Here is a 15,267-nt window from a genome sequence, read left to right on the forward strand (position 1 = left end):
AGGCATCCATGCCCTATTGGTCAGAGAGAAAATATATACAACTAGTCTGGAGAGCAGCTTGACACTTTTTATAAAGTTAAAATGCAGGTACCAGACAGAAGAGCAATCTTGGGCACCTATCATAAAGAAATTCTGCACATGCATACTGGAAGTTTCTACTTTGCAACATCATGCATAACAGCATGGGAGTTTTATTACTTTCTGCATGTCCAGAAGAGTTTGTGAAGAAATACAGAAAAATGTCAAGGGAAGAAAATAAGTGAGGGTGGTGAGAGCATGAAAACTATGAAGGAGAGTCAGAAATTGGGAAAAGAAAACAGAGCAGAGTTCTGAATCAGGGACCAAGAGGTGGTCTCCTGGCTCAGATGGAGAAGTTGGTCTTGGGGAGGAAGGATGGTCATCTTGGAGGAAGAGGAAAAACTTATAAAGACATGGAGATGGGCTATGGGGTATAAGGATAGTTGTGAGGATCATACTAAACAACCAGGTCTTCTCCACGAGAGAGAGAGAGAGAAAGAGAGAGGAGACATTGAGGGAGGTAAAGAATAAAGGAAACTCTAGTAGAGCTAAAATCCTGAAAACACTGGATATGACGTAAAGGTGAGTGGGGTGCACTCTGGGATACTGTATGGGCCTTAGGAAAGCTCTTCCCCATTTCCACAACAAGGCTTTAGGTGAGTCCTGAGGCTATCTGGACCTGAAATCATATACAAGTTCCCCTTTAAAGTTCTCCAACACCCACATGCTTCTTTCTTCCTCCATAACCAACACAGAAATGTGAGCATCATAGAAACGCTGGAGGTCGAAGATGCCACTGGGGCCACCCTACCCATATTACCTCCTTGTGGACTCAGATGAGGTCCCCAAAGGTGGGTGGTTTGGCAAATGATCTGTAACTAATCAGAGTGATGGGAATTCTGATTTTATCCATCAGTGACGCTGCTGTGCTTCCTTGACGTACTTTATCTGCAGGAAAGTCATGCCAACTTCCAACAAATCTCTGGCCTTCATAGTCTGACCACACTAACCCAGCCAGGAGTTCAGTGAGGATTTTATACTAATTAGACTTAACCGTTTCAAAGGTCAAAATGAAAAAAATGGATGATCATGAAAGCGATCATTTACTTTCTTCCCTTAATTGGACAAACTTGATTTAACTCCCGTCCATTAGGATATTTCGGAGCATGCATATAAAACACCCTGAGCTATAACTTGTCAAAACCAAGGTCTTAGTAATGGAACAATCCCGTTCTGCGTCATTTGATAAAAACAGAGGTCAGAGGAAACTCCTCTAAGAAAATGAAATGGTATGTATGTATGTATGTATTTATTTTAAAGATTTTATTTATTTATTTGACATAGAGAGAGAGACAGCGAGAGAGGGAACACAAGCAGGGGGAGTGGGAGCGGGAGAAGCAGGATTCCCGCTGAGCAGGGAGCCCGATGTGGGGCTCGATCCCAGGACTCTGGGATCATGACCTGAGCCGAAGGCAGACGCTTAACCGACTGAGCCACCCAGGCGCCCCTGAAATGGTATTTAGCATGTGTTGGGAATTAAGGAGTTCAGGGAAGTTTTAAAAAGAGCAACACTCAGATGGAATTGACGTGACCCATACTCATCCGGCTTCAGGAGCTGACTGCCTATGTTGGTCTGTATTTCTTTCTTCCTAACATCTCTGATAATCTGTGTTCCCTTCTCTATTACCACGTTAGAGCCCTCCCGTGAAGACTTGCATTCCCTTTGGTCTTAGAACATTTGTTTTTTTTTTTTTTTTTTTAAAAGATTTTATTTATTTATTTGAGAGAGAGAGAATGAGAGACGGAGAGCATGAGAGGGAGGAGGGTCAGAGGGAGAAGCAGACTCCCTGCCGAGCAGGGAGCCCGATGCGGGACTCGATCCCGGGACTCCAGGATCATGACCTGAGCCGAAGGCAGTCGCTTAACCAACTGAGCCACCCAGGCGCCCCTCTTAGAACATTTGTAATAACACAGTCTGCATTCTTCGTCTATTATTTGAAATATGGGGGACTTAGGTTCTTTTTTTTTTTTTTTAAGACTTTATTTACTTGAGAGAGAGAGAATGAGAGAGACAGAACGAGCCGGGGGAAGGACAGAGGGCAAAACAGACTCCTCCCTGAGCAGGGAGCCCAACACGGGGCTCGATCCTAGGTCCCTGAGATCATGACCTGAGCTGAAGGCAGACGCTTAACCTACTGAGCCACCCAGGCGCCCTGGTTCTTTTGGTGTTTTATGTATAACACGCTTGAGATGGAGGAGCCCAACTATAGTCTATAGGCTAATCTGGCCTGCTGCCTCAGTGTGCATGGCCTGCAAGCTAAAGAGTGGTTCTTATAATTTTTAATGGTTGAAAAAAATTAAAATAATACTTAGTGACTCATGAAAATTACAGGACATTCAAGTTTTATTGTCCATAAACAAAGTTTTATTGGTCACCACTGTAATCATTCATTTATGTATTGTCTACGGCTGTTTTCCCAGTATGACGACAGAGTTGAGTAGTTACGACAGAGACTGTCTGGTCTAAAAAACGGAAAATATTCACTTTCTGACCCTTGATAGAAAAAAAAGTATGCCTACCTGGTTTATGTGATACCCTGAGTGCTGATGCTGAAAACACCAGGCCATTTGGAGACTTTCTCTGTGTTCTTAGGATGCTGCTGTCTGCCACTAGGTCCCAAGAGCCCTTAAGAAGAAGGTCCCCAGGTGCAACGGAGTGCCTCTGATTTGGGAGCAAAGTCTGCATCTTCAGGTTTGTTCCTTCAATTTCCTCTGACAATATCCCCGTCACTTACTGTGTGATGTAGGTAGTCACACTGAAAGCAGGGGACCGAACTGCCAGAGGGAACTGGGTGATGTGAACAGAGGCAGAGGCTGTTTAAATATCTGCAAAGTTTCCTCCTGAGGTCAAAATTCAGGAAATGCTGTTTCTGCCTCCAATTTGTGCCAGCATTACCATGTCCTAATACTTTGCAAGTCAGACTAATCATCGTCTTCTCTGTGCTCCTGTGGGACTTTCAGAGGCCTCTGGAGGAGGAGGTCCTTCCTCTGGGGGAGGAGGTCCTGATGGTTTCAGATGGCTCTGTTAGTTGGAGCTTGATTATAAAACAGACGAAGCTAAGGGTTGGGTCCTCCATGAACCGGTTAATGTCACACTGGCTTAGGGCTCTGGCTCCATCTAGGCCTACAATTTTTCCAGAACATTTCTCTGGTCTCAAGGGGGAAAAAGGAGGGGAGTGTGGTGGCTGTCTCGGTACCTGTGCCCCTCTCTCTGCATGCTCGAAAGCCATCTCAAAACATGTGTGCAACAGTGAGATCTAATACGTAAAACAGCACATCATTCTCATGGTATCATGCACCTTAGTTCAACAAATTCCTCCCGAATACTCATTATGGGACCAGAGATGTGTTAACTGCTGACAATATGAATGAGGGAGGGTTATAATTCTATCAGCATTGTTTTGTCTCCTAAACTGGGCAGTAGGTACTTAATCCTTTTCCTCTTGTATCCCTACATTATTTAGTAACAAAAAAATTCACCGACAACAGACAACATAATGTCTGCCTTTCATAAATTTACAATGCTCTTTCAGTACAATGGTGTGTGCAGCCACAGAGTGGTCTAGAAATGTGGAGGGATGTGACAGTGGATCACTCTTAGGAGTGACAGTGGATCAGTGAAGATTTCCTAGAGAGAGAATGCTCAAGATAAGTCTCATAATATGGGTAGAAGTTAATCCAGACAAAGGAGGAGAAGGGCATGAAGTTCAAAAGGAATCATGTAAGGATGTCAAGGAAGTCAAGTAGAGTGGATTATCTCAGGGAGTTAGGAATTACTAGATCATAGAGTAGGTCAAAGGCAGGGTGTTTTCTTGGATTTTCTCCTGCATTCAGTTAGAAACCAATGGATAAACTGTATTTTAGAAAGACCCTTTGGAAGCAGTGAGGAGAATGGATTAGAGGAGGTATTGCCTAGGAGATGGGGGATGAGATAAGAAGTGTCTACATTTGTTGGGGCATCTGGGTGGCTCAGTTGGTTGAGCATCTGACTCTTGATTTTGCCTCAAGTAATGATCTCAGGATCGTGGGATCGAGCCCCACATCAGGCTCTGTGCTCAGTGGGGAGTCTGCTTGAGGATTTCTCTCCCTGTCCCTCTGCCTCTCCGCCCCCAACTCGTGTTCTCCCTCTCTCTCAAATAAATAAATAGATCTTAAAGAAAGTGTCTACATTTGTTGAAAAAACAGATGAAAAGACCAGTGGTAGCTATGATAGCTATGATTTGGAATCAGAAATGGTTAGGGGGTAAAATTTGTGGCATTTGATTATCTCTTGGGTAGAGGTGATGAGGGAGAGGTTAGAAGGAGAATGCACAGGAACATAGTCTCAATAACTTGTGTGGAAATTCAGCACCATGTGAAGGAAAGGAAAGGCTGACTACTCAAACCCTTTGGCATTTCTGTTTGGTAGCTGGAGAGCCAACCAGGTTCTGGTTTAAATTTCCACATCTGTGGTTTGAGGACACATCTGGTGAAGACCACAAGTATGCTCAGGAGATCGGGTGCATGCTGGCTGGCTTCTCTTTTGCCCCACACTTTGTCTTTTCTCATTCCAGGGAAATTGGGCCAGATCTCCACATATGTAAAGCAGAGATGGCCCATCAGGAAATCTAGTTCTGGGTCTCATGGAAGAATAACAATCCAATTCCAAGTTGTTATGACTATTTCCAGACTCCAGATTTTCTTTTCTGTTTAAAATTTAATTTTATTTTTAGTATTTTTTAAAAATATTATTTATTATTTGATGGGGGTGGGGGAGAGAGAGCGAGCACACAAGCAGGTGGAACAGCAGGCAGAGAGAGAGGGAGAAGCAAGCTCTCTGTTGAGCAGAGAGCTGGACATAGGGCTCGATCCCAGGACCCTGGGATCATGACCGGAGCTGAAGGCAGACACTTACCTGACTGAGCTATCCAGGCACCCCCTTTTCTTTTTTTTTTAGAGAGATAGAGTGTGTGTGCACATGAGTGGGGGGAGGGGCAGAGGGAGAGGGAGGGAGAGAATCCCAAGCAGGCTCCATGCTCAGTGCAAAGCCCAATGTGGGGCTTGATCTCACAACCCTGAGATCATGACCTGAGCTGAAATTGGGAGTCGGCTGCTCAACCAACTGAGCCACCCATGTGCCCCCCAGACTCCAGATTTTCATGTGATGGATGGAGACCACTAATATATCAATTCTGGATCTAATCATTTTAAGACCCTTGATGATGAGGTGGTCTGTCCATGTTTTATATACCAACAGGAGATTTGGCCCGGATATAAAAGGACAGTTTGGTTCAGAGATGGAGAGGCATAGGACTTTATAAAAAGGGAGACCCAAGTGGTTATTAACTATTCCAGTATGCCATAGAGTGTATGATATCCATGTTTGAGCATAGCACCTACCAACTGGAACATGGAAGCTTAGTAAGTGGATCTGAATATATGAATAAATGGAGAGTGATCTAGTCTGGGCTGGGGAAGAGAAATGTTAACTTTGGAGTGAACAATTAAGCCTTTTGAAAAGCAGAAGGAAAATCCCAACATAAAATAAAGTATTAAATCTGGCAGAGTTTGGAAAGGAAGAGACACCACCCCTGAAACAGACAAGGTTCTCTTAGCATGGACTGCAGTAAAATGGACTTTTTGGAATGTGTGAAAGTTGGAGGCAGTTGTGCTGTTCCAGAAAGCTAGGGAATGATTCCATTTCCTCTCTCTAGGTTAGGATGGGGACTTGCTAGTTCTGAGTTTTGTTCAAGAGCTAAGAGGAGACACACTTTGTAAGAATTTCTTAATTACCTGGGTTTGATGGCCAGTGTGCCTTCTCCAGGAATTATTATAACAGGGCAGTAAGGACATAGCAAAATTTGGACTTTTCAGATTCAGCAAGGACCAACGTTTCATGCATGGTTTCACCAGCAGCTACATGATGCCAAGGAAGGGCTCTGGCAGCTAAGAGAAGGGACCCAAAGATATGCTTCCTTTGTTTCTGATCTGTATGGCCAACTTGCTTCTTATGCTATTACCTACCTTTTGCTAATTAAGCTAGGAACTCTATTTAATTTTTATACTTTGTGTGTAGGATTTCTTCCTGTCTATCTGTAACCCAACTGAGATGCAACTGGCATAATGACAGGTTCTGAAATGTTTGCTTGGTGTCAGAAGTGGGACTCAAGCATTTACCATTGAAACCATGAATTACCATTATGGTTTGATTTTGGAAATGGTGTCAGGAAATCAAGGGGTCAAACAATGAGCTAAAGAACTGTGGGAAGAAACTGGAGAGCCTATGAGATTAGTAGGACATTGAGGAGAATGTTTTGGGGGTAGAGTTGAATCAGTGGAATACACTCACTGTACCTTTATCTCTAAACTAATAAGACTTGTAGATAACTAGAGAGGAATGAGTTCATGGCAAGATAGCCTGACATAGTGTTATAGTCTGCACTGTGTTATCCAAGAGTGGAGTGATTGTACAACCCCACAAAATTGAAAAATGAAGGGGGTGGGGAGATCCTGAGGAATTCTTGAAGCCCTCTCTGGACAGGCAGTCAATTAATTTCTAGCAAATTATTTATTTGACAGGGAAAATTAGAACTAAGATGTGCTCTAGTTCTCCCTGTCAAAGTGGTTAAGAACAAAGGGAGGAATATCAGAGAAGTATTACTTTTAATTGCATCTCCCTTTTTTTTTTTTAAAGATTTTATTTATTTATTTGAGAGAGAGAGAATGAGAGACAGAGAGCATGAGAGGGAGGAGGGTCAGAGGGAGAAGCAGACTCCCCGCCAAGCAGGGAGCCCGATGCGGGACTCGATCCCGGGACTCCAGGATCATGACCTGAGCCGAAGGCAGTCACTTAACCAACCGAGCCACCCAGGCGCCCAATTGCATCTCCATTTTAACAGGTGTATGTAAATCTTATTTTTATATAGAAGCCTTAAAAGAGAAATGTGAACTTGAAACTTCACGACCTTGGAGCAAGCTGATTGCATTATGTTTTCACTGGGCAGGGCTTCAGAAATTCATTTACACTTGAAAAAGTTGTCTTCTAAATGAAAAATTAAAAATACTTAATTGAGAAATAAAATTTCAAATTCATAAAAGTATATCAACTTCTGTGTCTCAGACATTATTTTAGGAGAAGGTGACCTGGCTGGATTGGAGCCAACCGAAATACAGGGTGAGGCTGGCAACATGCCTGGTATCTCCAAAGCTGTTAGTTTTTGGAAGCACATTTTTACCGTTTTGGATTGTTTCAGAAATTAGATTTTAGGGTACAGGGTGGGAGCGCTGTTGGCCCCACTCTCATTATTTAGTAAAATAATAAAAGGTGAGGCAACACTGTAGGTAAAATACTGTTGAAGAAGGTGGTGGGATGTTAAGACAGTATTTAGAATGGGGAAAATGGATTGGATTGGAGGAGAAAAGGAATAAGAGCTAGGAAGGTCAACTTCTGTATATAAGGTAATTTTATGGTAGAAATCAGTGTGAGGCTTAGAGACAGCACAGTAAAGAACCTGGGACTCTGGTCCTCATCAGAAGCAACCCAAAGGTTGCACACAGAGCCTGTTGGTACATGATCAGGACCAGGGACCAGTGGCTCTTCTTGGGTGATGGCAAAATGACCTGGGGTACAAGTGAGCAAAAATTTGAAGCAGACAATGATTCAGAAGAGTGACATTCCTAAGGATTGCATGGCAGAAACCACCCTGGAATATATTACATGACATGAGATAGACTATGGAGAAATATACTGTGATCATGGTTCTGGATTTCATAAACTCAAGAGTATTCAGCCAGATAGCCAGGGGATGGACTGTGGATACCAGGGCTTTCTAAAATGCTGAAAAGCTGGAGGCAGAAATTCTGTTCTGGAACATCCATGAACTGACTCTCTTTCCTTAACCCAGATGAAGAGGTAGTTTTGCAGATGCCGAATTTGGTTTAAGAGCCAGGAAAGCATATTCTATGTTTAATGACTACAGATGCAAAAATATACACCTCCCATTTCTGTAAATGCATAATTTAAGTACTCTATTGTCCTGTATTCTTGGGTATATACATTTATATATATCTTGGGTTATGTTTATATATATGCATGTGTGTGTGTATAATTTTTTCTTTTACCCAGAATGGTTGACATAATTTCTGAATTCCTAAATAAATAAGGATAGTAAAGTATCACAACTGAACTTTCCAATGAAGTCCTATCTTGCATGGACAGTATCATGGGATGGTTGACAGCCTCTGTCAAGTTTTTTGGAAACCAAGGAAAACCATTTGAGATATTCTATATTGCTTGTTGCTTCTTTGCTTGCATCAGGTTCTGAATCCTTCATTAAATTAGCAGCCTAATCTTGCCCTATTGTGTAAATTCTGTGTGTGCAAATTCTCTGTGTATCTTCTTGCCAATGTCTAATCTACCTGAAATACTGCACACATTCTGGTTTTTCTCTGTCTTGAATATGGGGAGGGAATAGCACCTTCTCCCTGGGCTCAGCAGATCAGCAGACCCTTAACATGTTCTTCTTCCAGTAATCAGATCTAGTTCCAGTCAGACAGCCCCAAGATTACTATATGTTTTGCAATGAAAGGAGTCAGGATAAGGCACAGTGCTAACCTTAAAAGGATCTTAATGAACCAGTCCTCTACTCTATCAGTTTTCTTTCTCATTTCTATGACCTAGCTCTCCGGACCTTGGAGCACCTTGGGGTGACTCTGACTCTAGGGGGAATTCACACTCAAGAGCAAAGAGTTTCTTACCAGATGCCAAGAGATCATTGATTAGCACAAGGAACTTCTCATCAGCCACTTGGGCATCGGTCATGAGAAACACCGTGCTGAGATTCTTCACTCCGGCTTTCAGGCACAAACCGGCCAGGTCCATCTGTGGAAACAATCAGTATTAAAGATCTTAGGGAAGATGGCCTTATTGAAAGAGATCCCCAACCAGCTCTTTAGGAATGGGATCATTTCCTTATCTACTTTAATGGGAAATAAAGCGAAACAGCAATGGGAAGTAGGAAGGAGTGCTATCTTGTACTGACAAGTAGGGAAATGGGTCTCATTCCCAGGCCCCAGTCACAGTAGAGGTGGACAAGTAAAATTAAACAGTGATGATCTTTAATTCATACAATCACTGCAGATCCTATACTAGCTTCTGGAGCTCCTCCTTTGTGCAAAGAGGTAACAGCTTTCCAAAGGGACAGAGATAGTCCCTGTTCATCTGTGTTACTTATATCATCATACAAGTGAATGACCTGCCCCAGAACGCAAGCAATTGCTCTTGGTCTTGACAGAAGAGTCATGTACTTGGGGCTATCGACCTGGGTGATGAATGTATCTTATGCTAGCACTGTTTTGTGTTCTCATGACTTGCTCCAGCAAAAGCCTTGTGTTGGAATAAAATATACTAGGGAACACACACACACACACACACACACACACAATCATCTGGTAGGAAATTATATCCATTCAAAACTGCAGGTGGATGAAGTTTTGGGCTAGGATGCCAAGCCCTGAATTTTTCCAAGCTTAGTCAATCTTGGTTCAATCTCTGCATCCCTCTCACAAAGCTCAGCTGTCAGTCCCTGATCTTGCTCTTCTCACTCACATCACTCAAAGCTCATTTTCTAAGAGCCTCATGCATTTCCTTACAGCAAAGCTTCTTTCATGTCCTATATATCATTTCCCTTTAGAGTTCATGAACCTCCTTTAATATCAACTGTTCTCAACCTTATGCACTTACAGAATTAGTTAAGACAATGTTTCTCAACTCTCATTGGAACCATCTGGGGGGATACTTTGAAAAGTCTTGATGCCCAGGCCATTCCTCAGACTAGTTAAGCCAGAATTTCTGGAGGGTGGGATGTAGGCATCAACAGTATTTGAAGGGGATTCCAGTATATAACCAAGGTTGAGAACCACGGTCTTAGATCATTCTGTAAATGTGTATTTCTCATACGCACTAACTTGTTTCCTCTTTTTTGGAACCACTGAAGACCTGGTGTATGACCTTAGATCCGGCCAGTCATGGAGAGGCTGAGCTGTGCTTTCAGAACCGCAGGGAGCACCACTGGTTGAGAGATTATGAAGGCAGGTGGGCAGGCCTGGCTCTAGGCTGGCTGGAATTCTCCCAAGGACAGCAAGGGCAGCATCCTGGTGGAAATTACATCAGGACTCCCAACCCTGCCTCTGTTGTAACCAGGCACAAAAGAGAAGGGCAAAGTGACCTCTGAAGGTTGTCTAAATGCCTTTCCCCACGTTCCAGAGCATGCAGCACAGCGGCTAAGAGCTCAATGTCTGGAACCAGGAAATGTCACTGAAGCTCCCAGTACCTGGTGGGTACTGGAACAGTCTTTCAAAATACGAATTTCTTACAGAGCTTGGGCAGACTGTCAGAATTCCTTCAAAGTCTACCAGAACTGCTGGAGAGCTGTGTGCTAAATTTGACAGAGAGGTGCCTCGGATCCGGTGAGAGCCAAGGTTACCCAGATGGAGCTGAAGCAGCTGAGGTTTTACAAATGTAGAACTGAGTCTAATAAGTAAAGAGCCCCAGGTGTCACCAGCCCAGAAGCGAGGAAGGGAATGGCCAGTCACTTATGGGTAGGTTCTGAGCAAGGTGAGTGAAGAGCTAAGGAAGGGTGACAGGGAGTTGTGGGCGGTTGGAAGGGGGCTGGCTCTTACCTTGAAGTCCGGGATCTGGTAGCCCTTCCGCAGCGTGATCTGGAATACATCCATGGAGCTGATGAATGCCGCGAGCCTTGTCAGACTCTGCTTGCCGCTCCCACCCACGCCGACCAACAGCGCATTTCCCCGGGGGGACTCCAAGATGCGGTTGATGTGGCAGCTGAGGGGAAGGAGCAGAGGCACATGGCCTGGATCAGACTTTCCTCCATGAGGAGCCTGCACCATGGTCCAAGTGAGCACTGGAACCCCCTTCGGAGGCCCATCATGGGCTGAGCTGCAGGAAACATGAGTTACATTGTCCCCAAACCTGGCCTCACCTTCTTGCCCAAATGGATGGAAGTCATTCCTGCTTTTTGCTTTAAGCTAAAACCTCTGGTGAACTCTGGTGGAGGAAGACTGTGCTCATGGCAGCCAGAAAGGACTGGAGGGGACCTGGGCTTACCCTCCCTCCCCTCCCCAGCTGAGCCTGACTCTGCCACACCTCCCACAGCCCTCGGCCTCACCTACTTGTGCTTTCAGGCAAGGGGAGGGGGCAGGAAAAAGAGAAGAGTAGGAAAAAAAAAATCCAGGGGAGGCTAAAGGACAAGCAGAAACAGAACTGTTTGTTCCACTAAAGAGAGAAGAAGTAAAATTAAAGTCAGCAGAGTAACAGGGAGCCTTGTTGATGCCCTCGTAATGAATGTGGATTCTTGGTGTCAACCTACAAGACACCCACTTGTTTGGCTTCTGGCTTCTTCCCCTTTTAGCTCTACTCACCTCTCAGTACCCATATTCCCACCCAGCAATGATGAAAGATCCCCAGGCCCTGGGCTTAGACTACATCCTGCAGAGGACCCACCTTCCCCTGACTCACCAGGCCTTCCTCAAATGCCGCCCTTCCATCCACCTGTCCATAGACCCTCCTCCACATTCTTCTTTCCCCTTAGCGCTATGTATATACCTTACATAAGGTACCTACATTCTTTATTTTAAAAACTCCTATTCCCTTTCTTTCCCCATCTTAAAAACAATAACTGTTCATTGTATAAAATGCATAAAATACAGAAAAACTACAATTCTATACTAGATAGCAATAAACACCACTGACATTAATTATATGCCCTTCTGGACTTTTTCCTAGAGTCTGTGTGTTTATAAGCATATATTTATGGGTATATACACTTATTACATCTGAAAGCTCAATATATATCTACCCTATTGTCAAATTGGGTTCACGCTGTATACTAAGCAGCGCTTTGAAACCACTTTTCCATTTAGCCATATTCTGTGAATATTTTCCTACACCACTGAGTAATTGCTAAGTCATGCTTTTAATGGTGGAACAACAGAATAAATACCTTATCTGCAATAGCCTACTACTGGAAATTTAGGTTGTTTCCAACATTTTCCAGTCATAAATAATGCTACGTAAATATTTTTTGTTTCTATCTTTCATCATGTCCTCAGGATAGATTCCTAAAAGAAAATCACTGAGTCAAACAGTAAGAAAATTTTTTTGGCTTTTTTTTTTTTTTTTTAAAGATTTTATTTATTTATTTGAGACAGAGAGAATGAGAGAGACAGAGAGCACATGAGAGGGGGGAGGGTCAGAGGAAGAAGCAGGCTCCCTGCCGAGCAGGGAGCCTGATGCGGGACTCGATCCAGGGACTCGATCCAGGGACTCCAGGATCATGACCTGAGCCGAAGGCAGTCGCTTAACCAACTGAGCCACCCAGGCGCCCTTGGCTTTTGATACATACTGAAAAGCTGCCTCCCAGCATGGTGGCACCAATTTGTCGTCTTCTTGGGTAGAATTGATCAAAAGGTGGATCTATTATTTTGAAGGGTGAGAATATGTTAGATTATGTGAGTTTCATTAGAATGTGTTATGTCAGAAAACTTGGGAAATGGATAAAAGGAGGACGAAACAACAGGTGTTGGTGAACTTGGACCTGGACGAGTGTGCAGAACAAGAACTCAGGGGGAGTTTGACTGAACAGAGCACAGCATACATCTGAGATTGAACGGCGTAGGCTACAATCCTGTGTCTTTATCTTGTGTTAATGATATTACAATGACAAATATCATATTCACATTAAGTAAGGGTCATCAGGGGTGGGGCAACTTAGGTCCAGCTAATCCCAATTTGGAGGGAGTGGGGGGGTGGCCAGGAGAGTTTTGATGAGTGGGACTTACATATCAACAAAGCATGAGCATGTATGAGGTTACAGGGCTCCTGTTGACCTTCTGTGGCTTGAGTTTTTTACTATTGCACATTTCTGGCATATACTGATGACTGGGTCATAATCAGCATCAATAAACTAGATGTTTGTGGGTCCTCATTGCCTCCTCTCTCCTGTGGAGAGATGTGTTTGCTACTGAGAAGGAAGCCCCAGCAGGAGGGCAGGTAAGCCAACAATGTCCACCTACCAGTAGGTAGGAAGAGTCTGGCCCCCACTCTTGTTGACACTGGGTCTTATACATGTATTTTTAAATCTTTGCCAAGTGAATGGTTGACACTATGATTTAAATTTTTATTCTTTGATATCTATGGAATTAAACATTTTTCTTATTAATCATTATATATTTTTTGTTTTGTGAATTTCCTTTTCATGTCCATGGCTCACTTCTTTTTTTAAAGTTTTATTTATTTAAGTAATCGCTATACTCAACGTGGGGCTTGAACTCATGACCCTGAGATCAAGAGTTGCATGCTCCTCTGACTGAGCCAGCCCGGTGCCCCGAGTGCCCGCTTCTTAATTGAAGAGTTCTAGATTTGTAAGACCCCTTTAGGTATGTTCTGAAACATCCCTCCAATTTGTCACTTTTACCTTTTCATTTTAATGTGCTTTTGGATGTGCAGAAAATTTTAGCTTTCTGGATTTAAAATTGTTAAGTCACTAACTTTTTGTAGTGAAAATTAATTCCCCCAAGTGTTTAGGAGTTATTTATTGACCTACACTTAGTTCTTTTGCGATTTTGCTTTTCCCCTTTATAATTATTTAATTGGGATGTTTCTACTCTGTCTTGTATCAGATAGATTTACAATTCTCTGGCCCCCTTATTAAATCCTAGTTTTGAGGCATTGGAAGAGTGTGTACTCATCTTGTATCCTCTACAGTCCTCGCACATTGAGGGTATTCGGTAAATTTTGGTTAAACTGAAACAGAACACATACCTTACATCAGTGTCACATCTGGAGGGATGTACGCAATCATACATTATGTGAGGGGCAAGGACGCATCTGCTTCGTGTCTGTATTAGAGGGTGCCTGACTCCAAGGATAAAAGAGAAACTGAGGTGCTAAGATATCCAGGCCCTCTCTTTGGAGGAGAAGTCCACCTGGGTTCTCTGGGCCGCCCCACACTCCCTATATTCTGGAAGGCCTGAATTTAGCTTAGCATGGTCCCTGCTATTCAATATCTAAATGGGAAATGCATCATTAGTTCTGAAGTTTCCAGAGAAGAATGGTTCAGACTGCAGCTGTCAGCATTAGACTCCAGCTGGGGATTCATTAACAACCTCTGATGAGGGCAAAGGACTCTGCATTCAAATTACAACATTTAAAAAAGAAGATCAATATTCTGAAAGGCTCCTGGGCGAGAAAACCAGTGCAGTCTAAGTTAAGCTCATTACTGAATTTCTGCGAGATTAAAAACAAAAGCTGAAGATGTACCACAGCTGGAGGAAGCGGGCTTATTGAAGGCTACACGCACACGTCTGCATGCACACACACGCATGCACACGCATATGCACACGTGTGTGCACACACACGTGCACGCATGCACACCCTAGACGTCCTAGAGAATGGATAAGATACACAAAGGAAGGGGCACAAGAGAAGTACATCTTTTTCGTTAAGTGATGCTAAGAGAAAGAAAAAGAGGCAGAACAATCTCTGTGGGAGCCAATAAACCCAGAAAAAAATAAAGATTATGCCAAAAGCAGTGGAAAAGACTTGGTGTGAAGCTTTAAGGAAATGCAGACCAAGAATCTGCTGAAACGGTGAAGATAGTCAGCGGGAGGGCACAGTGGTAACACTAAGGACAGAACAGCACAAAGAAAAAGCCTAGCATCTACGGACTGCTTGTTAAGCAAAAAGCACTGGACACACCAGTAGCAATAACCCTCCGACACAGACATTCTCACTACCCTCACTTCCCAGAGGAGGAAACTGAAGCTCATGGAAGTTCAGCGTCCTTTGCTGAACACCGCAGCTAATTAGAGAATCCCTAGAACCAGGATTTGAATGTGGATCTGGCTCTGTCTCTAGAACATGTGCCCGTAACTCACTACATGGCTCTCCGTGGTCAGGTTCAACAGAAAAGGGCAGTAAGAATTAGCAGCAGAACCATATGATCCAGCAATTGCACTACTGGGTATTTACCCCAAAGATACAAAAGTAGGGATCCGAAGGGGTACGTGCACCCCGATGTTTATAGCAGCAATGTCCACAATAGCCAAACTGTGGAAAGAGCCAAGATGTCCATCGACAGATGACTGGATAAAGAAGATGTGGTATATATATACAATGGAATATTATGCAGC

The 15,267-nt window shown here is 43.5% G+C and overlaps 1 protein-coding gene across 1 annotated transcript in view; it reads right to left on the reverse strand.

The window, feature by feature from the left end:
• The window catches only part of LOC102738374 (dynein axonemal heavy chain 9-like), a 241,092-nt gene that overhangs the window by 121,446 nt on the left and 104,379 nt on the right, over positions 1-15,267 (reverse strand). The window contains exons 15-17 of the mRNA XM_081806003.1: positions 12,480-12,550; positions 10,738-10,900; positions 8,815-8,938 (exon numbers count right to left, since the gene is read on the reverse strand). Coding sequence (XP_081662129.1) covers positions 8,815-8,938; positions 10,738-10,900; positions 12,480-12,550 — 358 coding nt within the window. The remainder of the gene's footprint in view (positions 1-8,814; positions 8,939-10,737; positions 10,901-12,479; positions 12,551-15,267) is intronic.

The sequence above is a fragment of the Leptonychotes weddellii genome, chromosome 15 (genome assembly GCF_054177405.1).
Source record: "Leptonychotes weddellii isolate Sample4059 chromosome 15, ASM5417740v2, whole genome shotgun sequence".
Taxonomy (NCBI): Eukaryota; Metazoa; Chordata; class Mammalia; order Carnivora; family Phocidae; genus Leptonychotes; species Leptonychotes weddellii.